The sequence below is a fragment of the Dermacentor andersoni genome, chromosome 8 (genome assembly GCF_023375885.2).
Source record: "Dermacentor andersoni chromosome 8, qqDerAnde1_hic_scaffold, whole genome shotgun sequence".
In the NCBI taxonomy this organism is placed as follows: domain Eukaryota; kingdom Metazoa; phylum Arthropoda; class Arachnida; order Ixodida; family Ixodidae; genus Dermacentor; species Dermacentor andersoni.
Genome location: NC_092821.1, coordinates 57704158 through 57721157, shown reverse-complemented (window position 1 = coordinate 57721157; position 17000 = coordinate 57704158). Strand labels below are relative to the sequence as shown.

At 44.2% G+C, this 17000-nt stretch overlaps 1 protein-coding gene across 3 annotated transcripts in view; it reads left to right on the top strand.

Moving 5' to 3' along the window:
* The window catches only part of LOC126526340 (uncharacterized), a 104442-nt gene that overhangs the window by 27597 nt on the left and 59845 nt on the right, over positions 1–17000 (top strand). For 2 of the 3 annotated variants that reach the window (XM_050174240.3, XM_055068156.2), the window contains 4 exons: positions 3714–3835; positions 8742–8844; positions 11340–11528; positions 14513–14593. In XM_050174240.3, the coding sequence (XP_050030197.2) occupies positions 3714–3835; positions 8742–8844; positions 11340–11528; positions 14513–14593 (495 nt within the window). The remainder of the gene's footprint in view (positions 1–3713; positions 3836–8741; positions 8845–11339; positions 11529–14512; positions 14594–17000) is intronic. The other variant, XM_050174242.3, reaches the window with a different exon arrangement.

Sequence of the window (17000 nt, the reverse complement as noted above, 5' to 3'; positions counted from 1 at the left end):
ATGAGCACTCATGGAATGGTGGTTTAATCACAGGAAAGAAATACACAACAAAGCCTCATTCGTTTGGATTTCTCGGTACCAAAAAAAACGACAACATCCAAATGAACCAAACATTGAATTATCAAATCTGTCGAGAAGACCATAAACAAATGCTTACTACTACAGAATAAGTCCGCTACCCCTTTTCCTTTGTTGCACAAGATCACCACGAATGCTGAAATTCTCATCATCTCGTGACTGATTAATGCTTGAAGTGATGAGGGCCTCGCAACTTCCTTTGCAGTGTGGCTGTAGTGTGAGATCCGCATCTTCATCCAAGTAGACGGACCTTTCACTACCGCACACACATTACGATTATTTTTTTTTGGTAGTGAAGTAGTCGGCAAGAGATAGTCAGTCCATGACGATGTAGCTGGTGGGTGCGATGCCAGCATGCAAGCCACAGTAGTATCACTCGTCGTCCTCAACGTAATATTTCCACCTGTCCAGTTTCCCACAGGCACAGCCAGAGTTCCCCTTACAGCACTGGCTGCTGGTTCAGCGCCCACACCAGCACGCAATTAGCCAATTTTTCAGTCGTCCCTAAATCAGCACATGCATGACAAGTGTTCATGTTTAGCAAACAACTGTTGCAAACAGATTCATTCCTCATTCCTTAAAAACTATAGTAAAATGTTGCGCGATATAGTAAATCGTTGGCGTGATTTTGACTCGCAAGCGGTCAGTGCAGCCGCCGTTGCAATTTTTTCTGCAAAGCAACTCACATGGTTAACATGTTTTCTCATCACTACCAACAGCGTTGGGAAGACTAATTGTATTATCACTTATGAGCGACATAAATGTGCAGACGTTAATTGTGTTGGAAGAATATAGATGCTTTATTACCAGCTGTGGATGGGTTGCAAGGGCCGTCGGCCTCGGATCCGACGGCTAGTGAGCTAGGCCTATATACCGTTTCCCAACGATCGCCAGCTCGCTTGGCTTGCTCGGCATTGATAAGTGGCAGAAGTGGTCCGAATTCGTGCGCGCTGCTGGATGCTTAGAATGGACCCCGCTTAAGAGCAGCCAGATTTGCTTGTTTCATTTTGAGCATGCCTGGTATAAACACAACCGGCCGAGCTTAGAGCAGTCCGATAATCTTTCACCAAGACTACGTACCCACAAGCCTGATGCTGTGTCGACTTTTACCTCGCCTTGTTGTGTCCTGCGCCAGAATATGCTTCATTCGCAAAGTGCCCTCGACGAATGGCTCGTACTACTTGTACTGGTGCATACGCATATTGATGGCTGTCGCTAGCCGCACTTTCCGAGTCGCTGCTTTGCATGGATTCAATCAAATTTGGTTGACCACGTCTAATTCGGCGCTACTACGGCAAGGAGGAAATAGTCGCCGCTGGACAACGAAAACAAGGACGATGATGATGGCGAGGACATCGCAAAGCACGTGCTGGCATAGCAGACGAATTAGCAAGATGAAGCTCTCGTGCCTGCAAGCACGCTGGCGTGCGCACATCACAGTTTTGTATGATCACGTGTCCAGCTGTGTTTACATTCCTTCTTTGGCCCATCTCGTTGCTCTTCAAACCAAAACTTAGACTGGTCACTACAAACAAGACTCCAAATAATTACCTGTAGTGCTCTGAAGCCAATGATGTTTTGTGCCGCGATTACAGGGTCATTAGCAACTTATTGCAGCAGAAAAAAACAAGATCGAAAATTTTTGTCAGTACTCCTTTAAAAACATGCGCTACACTTCCAACGGCACCACGCGCTGTGAAACAGATAGGCAAAGATGCTTATCGCACGCAATAGGATTGGCGGTGATAGCTGTGAATGCTGCATGCGACGACCCCAGAGAAGATTCGCTGGTACCGAATTGAGAAACTGAGTGTGTGCCGGCGTTTTCCCGTGAGACAGGTGGGCAAGTATTGCGGTGAAGCTGCCGTGGCGGACAGCTATGTATTGGTCTCGACCAAGCATGCCTCGCCCATTTTCTTGTTTACATGGGATCTAGCAGCCAGAGAACGTATCATACTATGACAGTTTGGTGACGCACTGAATGTTGGTGCTGAAAATCATGTTTTCCTGGAGCATATAAACCGATGGGTCATTTTTCTTGTGTTCTCACTTGCGAACATTGGCGCCGGGAAAACGTATGTAACAGAAACGTATCAACGAGGTTCTACTGTATTCACTATATCATGAAACTGTCATGTTATCAGAAGTTGCAAGAGTAAGTGGTCCATTCATTCACTCATATTTCTTCTACTGAGCTTTCTCCTATGTTCAACTCCTTTTCTTGTCAGCTGCCACTTACCTTGGGCGCTTATCTGGTCAGCTGGCACAACTGGTTTGGGCCATATGTGTGAAGTGGATGCTTTGTTCATTCGCTCTCACACATCCCTGGGTTACACGACTGACTCATAGTCAGCTGTTGGTTTTAGCCACTGGCCTTTATCTTAAATATGTATTGCGTACGAAATTCTATGTAAACCTTTCAATAAAAATTCAGTTATGCAACAAAGTTTATCATCGTTTTGTCAGCGCTTTACTGTTGTTTATATTTTTGCCGAAGTTATTGCCCCCCCACCGTCTTGGTGCCAGCTCTTTTTTTGTTCTTCGTGGCAGAGGTGCCAACCATACCTCAGCGGTTCCCACTTGGTTAGTGACCTTGGACTTGCCTGCTCGCCATGACTGCTGCAGATGAATTCGTAGTCACTATCCACACAATTGTGGATGGTGGCCACACACTTCAGACTTACGGCCAACATGTTCTCATGTGCAATGGTAAATGCAACAATGTAAAATTCAAACTGTGCTGGCCTTTTTTGTATTTTGGTACTTTTCCCGCTGATCATTATGGCAATGCCTACTCCACTGCTTCGTTTTGGTTGGACATTGGCACCGCTTCTGCTCTTCGGCATTGCACATTTGCAGCACTCGATCTCTTCTGAGGGTCATCTGAATTGATCGGTGCACTGCAATTTGTGTTTTAATTAGCAAGAGTTTGATACTGATAAGTGATGCGTATGATTCCCAGGACTAGAGCGGGTTTGGGCTTGTTGGTGCAACATGTAGGTGTGCTGCAGTGCAGATATGCACAAGGACAGAACAGATGCGCTTTTGTTATATCGATGATGGGCTTAGAGAACAGTCAAGCATTGTCAAGAAAAGCGTGCACAATGGTTGGCTTGCATATCATTGCAGTTCGTGTGACTGTGAACTGTTGTTTGCTCAATGTACGGTTGTCAGTAGAAGCGGGGATCAACTGACACGTGAAATAATTGAGGCTGAAATGATTTCACGACTTGGCTCTGGGCGTGTCAGCGTGTCATCTGTGCCCTTGTCAGATGAGGAGTTAACCTTCCTAACGGTGTGAATTGCACATGTGCAGTATGATGAGTGACGGGTATAAACACGGGTCGGCGACAATAAAGCATTCTACTGGAAGTTAGTGCTCATCTGTAGTCTCGTTTCTTCTGTCCTTGTGTATATCGCACTGCAATTCACAAATATTACTGTGCGTACTTGAAAAAGGTTGGAAAATATTAACGTTGGCAAATGTCACATTTGTATGAGCTGCATATCATTGGGCAACAAAAGGAGAGAGGAACAGCCAGCCGACAACTGTTGTACAGTGAAGTGCATCCTGCTATGAGGCAGGCATATTGACGGCCTTTCCCTGACAGCGTGTGGGGTTGGTGTTGATGCAGGTGTTTGTGGAGAGCTTCCCGGTGCTGTGGTCGGGTGCCTGGTGGGACCGGGTGGTGTTGTGGCGTCACGAGAACCTGCTGTCCGTGCTGCCCATCTTTGCCATGGCCCTCTCCTGTCAGCCGTCAGTGTCCTCAATTTTGGCATATCATTGCATTTCATTCCATTCCAGGCTCGTTCAGACGTGGCAGAAAGGACTTGACAAAAAAAATTATAAAGGGCCACTGAAGCAGAATGGTAGTAGCTGCTCCCCGATTTAGCTTTGGAATGACTAAACTTGCAGCTCGTATATAGGACTGCTTGATACGATTACCTTGTTGCCACGGTAACCTTATGTGCAGCTTGAGGCCAGGTGGTGAAGCAGTGCCAGCTGTCTATAGCGAAACTTGGATTCTGCTTCAGTGGCCCTTTATAATTTTTGTTTTCCAAACTGGCTTTAAACGGCATATGCACGGGTAGTATAGTTATTTGTAATGTAGTTACTTTTTGTTCAGTGCCCTTACATCATGCTATTCACAAGGTGGGCTTATACTTTCAGTTTCGTTAAAATCAGTCTTGGTCCCCGTTACCTTTAAGTCAACTATTGGGATTACATTTAATGCTACAATATTATTTATAATATAGTCGATTCCCATTAATTCAACCCATGTGGGACAGCAAGACTTGGTCAGGTTATTGGAAAAGTGAAGTTTAAAATCACAGCAAATTGAACAAATTCAAATCTTCTTATTTGCTGAAAGTAGTCTGTAATGTCTTTGTTTCATGCTGTCAAAGCATGGGACTTAACCTGTATGAGGCGAAGAAAGCCAACATGTTTAAACACTGCCTCAGTGGGGCGCAACACAAAACAAGCAGGAACAAATGGCTTCACGGGCAGATAGAGTGTCAGCCACTAATAGGTAAAAAATGATAACCCCTCCCCTACTGGGAACAGGGGTGCATGCGAAGCTTGTGCAACCCTAGGAGAGGGGTTGGTTAATTTTCTTTTTTTTTTTGCGTTTGAGACTCATTATGCTACTACTGTGAAGAGCGGTACAAGCAAAGCTCAGGATTCGCTGCTCTTCGTTGTCGTAACACCTTGGCTTTGCCCTCCCTCACGTGAGGCTGGCACATCGACGACGAGCCCTTTCTCGAGCAAGTTCCCGGCGGCGTTCATCAAATGCCGCATGTTCTTCGGCTGCCCGCTGCCATTCCTTCAACACAGCCTGCTCTTTGGCAGAAGAAACCAAATGCGGCCTCCCCATCTGACTGCTGGGCCTAAACTGGCGGGAAATGGCGGGTGCAAGGCAAGCAAACACGTGATCGCACCCTTCCCTTTTTCCGGAGGGAGGGAACGCCTGTGATCGGCTCGCGCCTTGCGCTGTGTCTACTTCTTCGTACATATAAAACCTAGCTTTAAAGGGCACGTATGATGAACCAACAGTGGCTGGATCGGCTAGCGTCCTGGTCTCGCAACCTGGAGGTCGGTGGCTCGAATCTGCAGCTTGACAAGTAATTTTTATTTTCGCACGGCTTGGGTTTTTTTTTTGTACGGCAACACCAATGCTGACACGAGGGAGGCAATACAAGCTTCGCTTGAAAAATAAATTTAAATAAAACAGATACACGCTTTCGCAAGCAGTAGCACTTTCTGCTGCATTTTACTTTCATGGTTCTTTTACTGGTGCTTTCCGGTGCATTCAAATTAAACGAAAAGTCAAATTAAGCGAAGTCAAACTAATGCGTTGACTGCATTAAGCTGCAATACAGTAAAACCTAGTTGATACAATCCCATTTGATAGGATTTCACACCACCAACATCCGTCATCAAAAGCACAAAAAATGGCTCTACACAGTTAAGCTGTTTTCTTTTTTTGCTAGTTGGTACATTCCTGGAAAACACTATCTTTTGGCACCAATGTTCCGCACATTGCAAAACTGCAATCGTGTGATACGTTTCCTGGCCACTAGATCCTATGTAAACAAGAAAAAGCGCAAGGCGCATGCGATCGAGAAAAGGGGCTGCCCGCCACAGCACCATCCCCACACTATTCGCCAATCCGCATCACGTGAAGCCATAGGAACGCACTCGGTTTTCTATACCAGTACCGGCAAATCTCCGAGGGGGTCATCGGGCTATTGCCACCAGCCCTATCGGGATCTTCATTTATCTGTTTTACAGCACGTGTGGCATAGTTTCGTTGAAAGCATACTGTACGCTTTTAATAGGTGATAATGCAAATGTGCCGCCATTTCCTGCCACCACTTTGAGTGGGACAAATCCGAGTATGCATTGCTTGCGGAAGTGAAATTAGGCCACAGTCGCTGCATTGGTTGAACAAACAACGTGCTGCCGTCGTGCAGTGCTTCCACAGCCAGGAATGGTACAGGCAAGCAGGCACTCGTGCAACACTTGTGTTGGTCTGTTTGACAGTTGTACATCGAGGTTGCACAAGCATTTTATCTCAAGGGAAAGTTGAATGTACTACTCGCAAGGAGAAGTTGAGCGTACTCTCTGTCATCGACCACAACCCAAACAGAAAGTACACAAACATCGCCAGTGAGCTTGAACTGTTAACATGCTTGGCCCTCTCGGCCAGAGACCTTGGCTTGCTGGCAGTGGCCGCACGGTCTTCTGTGGGTGCGAGGTCAACAGACGGCTAATGTCACTCGATGCTTGTGATCTTTCCGCATGTGGTCCAGGCACCGTGTATGGCAGATCGTGCGTGGGTGGGACAGTCCGAAGAAGCTGCTGGCACCAATGCACGCGCATTGCTGGGTGTCACGGAATCTGCCGAGTTTTGGAGATGTGGCGTAGTTGAAACGTTGGAAGCGAGGGACAGCAAAGAACATTTAGTTTGGGACAAGCACGTGCTCTTGCAGCAGTTATCGAGTGAACTCAGTTCGTGTGTCTTCAGGTGTGCTTCACCACACTTTAGTTAGTAAGCAGATGTTTACTGCAATTCGCAGTGCCCATAAAACATCGAGCCTTAATTCGTGGAATAGCCGGGAACTGTGCCATCTTTATTAGGGTTTCACCTTTCAGGCAAAGCTGTAACATTTTTAGTGATTTCAGCTTCTGTGTTTTCCTGGATAGTGTGTTTCTTTCTCGAATTGTTTTTCAAAACGTGTGAACAAGGTTCTACTGTAACTACCTTTATTTCTGCCTCAAATACAAATATATTAAATAGGATGGGCAGTCCGACCTACAGTGGCCTGTTGTACTGTGCATGGCAGAAGGTAGCAGAAACACGTTAATAATACAGTGTTATGTGACACAAAAGGAGTGACGTGCAACAAAATTTACCAGTACCCAGCACATAGTAGCAATGTGTCAACATAAAAGGCGCGTTACTTCAACAAAGCTAGACAGTCAACAATTATGAGTTAGGATTGAAATAATAGTAAGTGACACAACAAATACTAACAGATTTTTTCATACTTACTGTTTTACTGAATGTTAATTAAAAACTAACAGATGAAATGGTTCCTTGTAGAGAACATGAGGTATGGATAATGTGAACTGTTCTTCAGATGCGACTCTATCTGGTAAGGCATCTAAGGGTAGAAAATGCTGGGTTATGTTTCAACAGGCACAGCAGAATATGATGGACAAAGAAATGACTAGAGTAGAAATGTCTAGGTATAACAGTGTGAAAGAATAAGTCATCAAAAGAAGTCAAAGTAAATGAAACATTAAAGGGAAAAATATCATCCATATGAATGTGCCACAAAGCTACAAAGGAAGCTTTATAAAGGAAACCTTAAAAAGGCAGCAGAATTCAGTTTTGTGGCAATGGCAGTTCTAGGTTATAATAAATCACTTGCACTGGAATTTTTTTTACACTGCTGTATCTGTATTACGATTCTTGCATGTGTTGAAGATCTACCAGGCCTCCGTGCCCGCAAAGTAACCGTAGATGTTGTGTAAGGCGGGTAATTTTGCGGCTTAGCCTATGGATGTGCAGGCGCACTTCAAATTGGTATAACCATTGCAGCTGGAATTGTAAATTCTACGTAGACTTGTTGAGCAGATTGTTGAAATAGGACGTACTTGGAACACTGTGCTCTGTTCTTTTCCTCCCAGATCACTAATGAGATCAACTTTAAGTGCAAATAAATAAAATCAAATGAAAACAAAGAAAAACCTCACTTTGTTCATCCCTGTAAACAAGAACTTTTCAGTAGCACCTGTTTAGCATTGACTGTCGAAGCAAGTCCAGTGCGCCAATGTAAAATGCGGCTTTTTTGATGAATGCCCATGAATGCATTTTCTGCGGTCTACAACCTTCATTCAGGGGACATCTATGACAATGAGCGAATATATGGTGTCCCTTATAGGCCTTGCAGCGAGTCCTCCCCCCCCCCCACACACACAATAAAAGTATAGGTATATTGTTTTCTCGAAGTAATGCAATGACAATGTCGGTACAAGTAGTGCTGATAGCGCTACCTTTGTTGTGTCTGCAGAAATACAGTGTAGTTCCTCTCGTTGCCGCAGCAACAAATTTGGGCTGTTACCAGTTCAAGTGTGACATGGGACTAAAAGCTTCTCAGGTTATAATAGCCAGACACACTGCTGCTGCTGATATTAGATCTAGAAGAGTAATCAGCACAAATGACTAATCCTGCAGTAGAACTTCGAGCAGACGCTGTATGAATGTGTGATTCGCATGCCAATTTCTCGGTTGCCTTTGGTTTTTGTTCCGATTTGACACATGGCACTACTTTTCGTCTCAGTGTTATTGGAACATATCTTACTGAAAACAAGTTATTTGAAACAAGAACTTAAAAAGAAATCTTTTTATCTGTTTCTTGCCTACATGAAACTATGAATAAAATGTTAAAGCCCGCTGAACGATAAGAGCTACACGGGATAAAGACTCATTCACAACTCAATTTGTTGTGCTTAACTCCTGAATGCTCTCACTTAGTACGTCTGAATGAGGCGTGAACTTGGTACATTTACTCATGCTAACTTTGTAGTCTGGCATAGCTTAGTTACTTTGGGCGCCAGCTGTTGTGTGCATTTCTCTTTTTCTTGGCTGCAGGCAGCTTTTTGAAATCTTCGACACGGTCAACGAGCCATCCTTGAAGCGCATGAACTCGGTGGTCAACGGTGCGGTCCAAATGTGCTCCATGGTCTACATCATGGTGTGTGGTTTTTCCTTCTATGTGCTCCAGAATGCATATGGTAGAACAGGCAAAAAAACTGCAGACAAGGCATGTAAAGAAGGCCACCTACCGTGTGTTCAATTATGTGACAACTGCAACATAAGAGTTTGCCAATGTAATGGTTAAATCACATTCCATTCTTGGAGCAGTAGTGCAGTCCAGAAGGAAACGAAAAATTTGGCAGAAACTTAAGACCGCTTACATGTGGGAATGCAAAAGCGTTATAGTTCTTTCTGTGAAATTTTTTTCCATCGGGAGGCAGTGTGCTCATTTTATACACTCGTGATTTGGCACCTCCTCCTCCCCATTGGCTGCGCTGTCACATGCCCAATTACGCATGCACTAGGCACACCTTTAGTTAGCCAGAACCATGGAACCGCTGTGGCGTTGGGGAAGCATGCTTGTCTCGCACCTCGGAGGCCCGGGTTGGATTCCCACCCAGACCAAAATGTACCAAATTTTGTTTTCAACGCCATTAACTTACTTTGTTTACAGGAACCTTCCTGAGAAATCTGACATTAATCCAAGCATTATTGAAGTGTTTTTTTTTTTTTTGTAATCTTTGTGCCATCAGCCATTTTTGTTACCATCGCGTGGTCACGCTGCTGACTATGATGCCGGATTTTCACATAATGGGGCATATCATGCTTTCACATTAAAAATTTGATTCATGATAAAATGGTAGTGTGCAGTTGTAGGTAGGACACAAGGAATGGGAATGAGAATGCACAATTACAGCTTGATTAAAAAAATTTCTGAACGATCCGAGACCAGCAAAATGTCATGAGTACAGTCAGACCCACTTGTAATGACCAATATGTTTGAAGACATGTTCTTACTCGCCATGAACAAGAGTGGTGTGACAGACAAAGAGTAAATTAAAGTATGTGCTTTTATTTTGGATTGAACGAATGCATGTGGCTCAGGGTTTGGTTGCATGAAATGATTCATTACACAGCTAGTCTGTGCAGGTGACAGGACAGGAGAGAACGATGATTTTAAGACATCCTTCTTCGCCCTACAAGTTTCACAAACACTGAGAAAAGGAATAAAGATCTTGGAACAAATGGAATGAGGCATTCGTGAAGGCAAGATGCCACAGCACTGCTGTCTGTCTTGTTTTGATAACTTGTGGGCATCCATCATGTTACATTTATTTACAGCCAGCACCCCATGTAAACTGAAAGCCACCTGAGTATTTGTGAATTGCAATGATTGGCCTGCCCAATGATTTATTAACTTTTGCCTTAGTCACAACACGGCCATTGTGGCTGGTAGAGATAAAATAACAACCAATTATGACTAAGACCAGGAGCAAGTGTTGCTTTTGGCTGCCTTATTCTCTTGTAATCTGCATATGTGCATCTTCTTTTCTTGTGCTCTTTTTTAACACTGAGCACACACCAGTTCCATAACATCAGCAAGTTCTCCTTGGAAGTTGCATATACAGTAAAACCTTGTTAATTCGGATTTCACGGATCCAAAAGAAATGTCCGAATTAACTGAATGTCATGAATGTCAATGAAAGTGGGATCCCACTTTCATGCAGAAGAACGTATATTGGTCAAACCGGCAGATGCATCAACGAGAGATTAGAAGAGCATCTATATAACGTCACTAATGTAATCTCGGGTCATTTGGGTATTCACTGCCGAGATAGTTCCTGCAAGCCCATGTTTGAAAGCACTTCCGTTCTGTATAAGGCTCATAGCAGGATGACGAGGGAGATTGTAGAGGCCTACGAGATAGCAAAATTAGAGCAAAAGTGCGTAAGCAAGCCTTCGGTGTCGCTATCGGAAAAGGAGATATGATTCCTTGGTTTGTCTTTGTGACCATTGTAGTACATGTTTCTTTCCCTTGCCTTGCACACGTGTTCGGTTCAACGAAATGCGCCACTCAATGTTGTTTTTTGCTGTTACGTTTGTTTCCGCTCGCACGGTATATATTTATCGATGCGTGCGAAAATAAAATCTATAGTTGAAAGTGAAGCGCTGTGTCTGTGTATCTGTTTCTTTCTTCGTCCTTGTCCAGTCGCGCTTATACACACTACCATGGATTCTAACCAACTAGCCCGCCAACGTGTTTTAACACAATTTCAGATGCCATATGCAGCCTTTTCTTGCACTCTTCTTTCCATATAATGCCTTTGAAGGCAACATGTACAAACAAAGACAAAGAAAGTTTATTTTTCACGATGAGGAAGTTGAAGGCATAAAAGCTACAACAATCTTGACATGCCTTCAACTCTTACAACTCACCCCAACCTAAGCTCTTCAGCTCAAGAAAAATGTGAACAGTGGTGAAGGCAACAGGACAAGCACAGGATTAACGGACGTTTTCTGTCACCGCCTTCATTTCTGGCCTAATCTTCTTTACACTGGGTCTTTCTTATTTTCAATGTCTGCGAGACCACTCTTTGGCCCTTATGTGCCAACAGCAGACAGCACTCCTGACTTGCGTACAACTGTGTGCAGATGGGCTTCTTTGGGTACGTGGCATTCTGCGGCAGTGGAGGCCCTCTGCCAGGCAACGTGCTGGTGCGCCTGGGCTCCTCGCTGGCCTCCGAGTTCATCAAGCTGGGCTTTGTGGCTACCCTGGTGGTGTCCTTCCCGCTCTGCCTGTTCCCCTGCCGCACCAGCCTCCACTCCCTGCTCTTCAAAAGGGTGAGCCGCCGGCACCATTGCATCGGCTTTTTGGGTGGCAAAGTAAACGGTGGACCATATTTTGCGATGATAACTTTCGGTGATACAATTACTCTTGTGTACCCTGGCATCTAACATCGTGCATCTTTACAGTGTGGGCCACTTCCTTGACACCAAATTCTAGCGGTTTCGTTTGTTGACATACTCAACTATACCGTTTCATTACTCCGTTTGAGCTTCATGTGGTAGTGCATTGCGTCTTCATAGCTCTTTTGGGCAACAACTGTGCTCCATGAGATTCAAAGCAGGGCCCCCATCTTGCGGTCATTGACTGTTATGCATCTGCGGGTGGACTGGGACCAGCAGCCACGATCTTCTTTTGCAACAAACAACTGTCAACGCCACATTGTCACAGTTGTAGTGCAAAAATGATGTGGAATAAAAAAAGGGGAAGCAAATTTCTCTCCAATAAATGTGGAGGTTTATAAACACAAATGCCACAGCACAAGTCACGACTTGCATACCATGGCTCATGCAAGACCACTCAACTACATGTGGTCCTTTTGTTACGCTGACAGGGCAGCAGTTTACTGAGCTCAAGAAGTCACCAGGACAAAGGTTTCACATTAATTTCATAGTATGCCTAGGATGCCTCTGCCGTGCTCAGGAAGCACTGTGTTTTCGAGCTAGAAGGTGAGGTAGCGCCCAGTGATGAGTCGCAGAGAAGCGAATTACAGCACATACTGGTGACCCGTGCACGGCTTAGACAAGCACGACTTGCATAGAATGGTGGCTCACAGCTGCTGGCCATATCCATAACGTTTCTGCCTCGATGACAGTTCCTGTAGATCAAGCTTTGCTGGTTAACTTTTAGTTGCATGTGGCTGAGCACACTTCAGAGGAGCTTTCACCTTATAAAGCAAGACTGCCATACCAGTGCTATAGCCCTTGGGCTGTTCCTGCCGTTTTACACAACAGGGAATAAATGTTTGTTGATTAAAGTGCTGCCTGTGGCCTTGCCCGTGAGTTTCCAGTGAATGAGAACCTGCTGCAGCATCCCTTTTGCATGTCATAAAGTGCAAGTGAGCTATGTGTTCCTACCACAGATTCTAGATAGTTCCAGGCACATTAGCCCATACCGCACTAGATTTTTTAGATCTTTGGCATCTTATTAAGGGCTGAATTAAAAACTTGCGTGGTCTCAAATTCCAAATCTAGCTGCGGGTTAAGAGGCATTATAATGAAGTCAAGTTGGACACGAAAATACCTTTATTATATCGGATACAGTTAAACCTTGATACAGTGAACTCCAGTATATTATAATTCTCGATATAACAGAGTATTCCACTTTTCACAACTTCTCGCCCATTGAACACCATGTATTTTGAACCTCAGTATAACGAAGTGAGTTCACACGCAACTTCAATATAACAACATTTCACTGCTGCTGCAAAGAAATACCGAGACCATAAATGGAAACTTTTGTGGACCCAGATAGCCAAATGGTTGAACTACAAGCAGCAGCTTTCAAACACACCTCTCAAATAACACGCAGCGCACTGAAAAGCGACCAGTGGAGTTGGAGCAGCGTCATGTTTTATATAAAGTCAAAGTGCGATAAGGTCCTGTGATAAGTCACAAAGTGACTGTAAACATTGAAAACGCTCGCCTCTGCTAGACAAGACCATAGTTATCGGAAAAGCAAAAACAAAACAAAACAAAGAAACAAAAAGAGAAGCGTGGGAAGCTCTCACAATCCACACACACAAAAAAAAAAACCTGTGCATAAGCACTCCCTCTATCACACTCACAGAAGCCGAAATGAAATTCTCCAGATGGAATGAGTGCCATTGAACTCTGTAGGTCTGGCTGCTATCGTGTTGTCGCATGACCTGTCACTGCTCCCCCCCCCCCCCCTTCCCTTATCACTTGGTATATTAGCATGTTCTCTAACCAAAATGAAGAGATGGTAGTTTGCGCCTCATCCGTCTGCATCTTTCTTCCCTTCTTTGCCATCTTTTGTGCCAGTGTAAAACTCGGCGCAACCTTATCATGAACGTGCACCAACTAGCCCTTTGATTGCTTTACTTAGCATGCTGCTTTTTCTATCATTGTGTGGTTGCGGTCTTGGCTCTTTTCTGTTGCCTTAGGATTGCCTTTTCTTGCCTTCCCGACGTTGTTGCCTCGCCATGTCCTGTAGCTGTCCTGCCTCACAGGCAACTTAAGGGGCCCTTAAGTGGCTGAAACACTGCGATAAAGCAACTTGCCAGCATTGTGCATGAATGTGGGGATGGAGGTGGGACTCATGGTCAGAAAGATCTTCGTGAAATACTTCTTTCAAAACTGTTCTTTGTAAACACTGATGCCCTCTGCTAGGAGCACCCTCAATCTATTGAGAGCAATGAAATTGGTGACAAACTTTAATACCTCTGCTTGCAAAAGGCCATTGCATCAAGCCAAAGCTACTTGTATGCTGGCTGTAGAAATCGGCCCCTTTCATAATGTCTGCAAGCTGTTTACCGATTCGTCAGTAGGAAGATGGTAATTCCAGGAAAAGTGAAACTCTGAGAAGTGAAAATTTCAGATCAACAGAACTTTCTATACATTTCAGGCTGTTTTCTATCTGTAGGAGCCTTTCTATGGTGGCAAACAGTATTTTTGTTTTCATCTTCGCCAACATAGAAGTACCATAAAAAATGTTCTCTTCTCCAATGAGTGCTGAGAGTACCCCATTATTTACCAAAACATATGACACTAATCATTAAGTCCTTCTGTGAATCGTACTGTCTCATCTGGATAAATTTTATGGCAAAAGGAACTTTAAGGGCCCTTTAAGTGCTCCCCCTAGCCCCCCCCCCCCCTTTTTTTTTTCATATTTGTCATTACTCAGAATGCACTCTGGGATTAATAGTGAAGCTAGTGGCATCTTACTGCAATATAATGTCCCACAAAACATATCGCGTTTGCAGCCTCCTAATAATGTGCAGCGTCGTCATCCTGTGCAGGCCAACAGCTCTCGTACGTGTCTGAGCCCCTGTGCCCCAGAGCACGAAAATCTCTTGGCCACGGTCGCTCTGGGGGAACAGGCAAGTGTTGGGCTCTTCGAGTGAGTAGTAGCCGCGACGCTGTCTGTGTGGGCCACCCATGTTGCTCACTGCAGCATGCAGATGGCACCGTTTAGCACCAGAAAGTTGCCTATGAGAACACCTACGGAAAAACCGAGTTGTCAACTGAGTCTGCAAACCTTTGTGACAGCAGAGTACCATTGATCAGATCAGGCTTTTCAACTAAAATGTCGCCTGCGAGAACTGTACTGCAGTAGAACAAATGTGTTGAACCAATCCATAAGCTTTTTGCACCAGAAAGTTAGTTGCAAGAACGACATTGCATAAGAGAGTTTACTTAGTCCATCATTTGGCATTCATGATAACAGAACAGCATTGATCATATCGCACTTTGCACCCTTGAGCATGCCTTGCAAGATCAACACCCGGAAACAATGTTGCCGAGTGTGTCTGTAAGTATAAGCTACTTGGATGGCAGCACGGTGTAATGAAGCACGCAGGATACTCAGCTGGGGACAAGACAAGACGCAAGTGTCAGCTGTGTCGTGTCCTACACAACAGAATTGTCACAATAGGACAAGGCCGTTATTTGCCTGAAACCCACTTAACCGTGAATGTGTAACATTTATTAATTGGACCTCTAAGAGAGAATCACAAGTAAGTTTGCATCACCCAACAGTCAAATTGCAGAACACTCGCTTATCTGGTTGTATTCTTTCAGGCAGTCAGTTCTTGTAAACTGATAATTTAGTGCCGCTCAGCTCATATTTTCAGGCAAAACATGATGTAGCAAGGCAATGGCCAGTTTTCTTTCCAGATAACACCCTCGCTTAAGACTATTGAGTAATAGTGAACTTAGCTGTCCGCTGCACACTACTAAATGAAATGCGCTGTGAAAAGGGAGTTCGGTTGTCTCAAAAAGTGCTGATCAATACTGTTACGAGTGGCTGTACAGGCTAGTGAAGTGATAGGCAACGTGCAAAATTTTGTTGGCAGGCTTTCTTATACATCTAAGTAGTCCTAACCAAGATAGGGGTAGCAGAAAGAAATTTGGGGGGGGGGTCGGCCCCTTTCCTCCTCCCCTCATTTGTCCCCCTGCATAGCGATCGCTGTGGTGGTGAAAAAAAATTGTTGACCCACAGTTTTCTGGCAAGTGAATGCCAGAGCACTGGCCTGTTCATTCAAGTCCTATGCTGAATCTGGCTTTTCTTTTGTCCAGTTCGAATGTTGAAAGGCCACTCTCAGTGTTTCATTCTGCATATTAATTGAAGAGAGCATACCACAATTATCGATTTCAACATTAGCGTATATATTGTAGTAAATTGTATGGCAATAAACCTGTCTCAACAGAACTGTTTGTTGGCCTGTCTGCCATTCTAAATCTAAACGGTAAATGTAAATATGAAAATGTTCTTGCGGATGTAATCACTTTTTCCTCCTTCTTGCGAACGAGTCCGTTTTGGGGGTAAAGGTGAAACTAAAAGGTGAACAACAGTATAGAAGAAGATGAAAAGCTCTGATAATCTACAATATTTGCTGCATAAATAAAAACTCCGAAAAGGCAGAGCCCTACTTGTCTGCAATTCTAGTCCAAGATTCACCATCTTGATGAGGCTGTGGCAAGATCTACATGCCGGAGTGCAACTTGGCCACTCATTTTACTTCTGTAATTCACGTATCTATCATTGTTTGGCTGAAAACTTCTTCACTCATTAATCTCCACAACACTGCCAGCAGAAGAAATGGGGCATTTGGGGGAAATAAGAAAGCCTGCACAACAGAGTGAGAAATAAGAACAGCTTGCAGCCAAGTCAGATGGGCAAATTTACTGTCACTTTGAGCAACTGTTAGAGGCACAGAGTGTCGCTTCAGTGGTGTGCTGCTACACTGGAAAGGAAATTGTCATTCGGAATTGATGACATTAACAGTGGCTAAGTTGGTAGTTGCGCTGCAGTTTTTTTTTTTGGCAATATTTGCAAAGCAATGTTGCATTGTATTTAAGGACAGTATTTAGCACGAATATTAGCCTAGATGATGTAAATCTTTCCAATCACATTACTATAACACAAATGAATCTGCACAAGGCTATCCAAGGCCACCAAAGTATTTCTTGTTTTTTTAATTGCAGATGGCCAGAGATGCTTATAACATTTGAAACTGCTAGAAGCTTGTTTTGGATAAGTTTTGATTCGGCATTTGAGTATAATTTTATTAATTATTGAAGCACATTGAGGTTACACACTTTTATGTAATTAAGTGAGCTCATAGAATGCACTCACTCGCAAGTACATTTCACGGCACGCCACCAAACCTTTCTGTTTGACTTCCTCCGAGTGTCACTAGCGGGTAACTGCACTTGCTGGAAGTGCCACTAAATTTGCCCGTGTGATGGCAGGTTCTGGCCAGAGACCTGTAACCCCCAACTTAA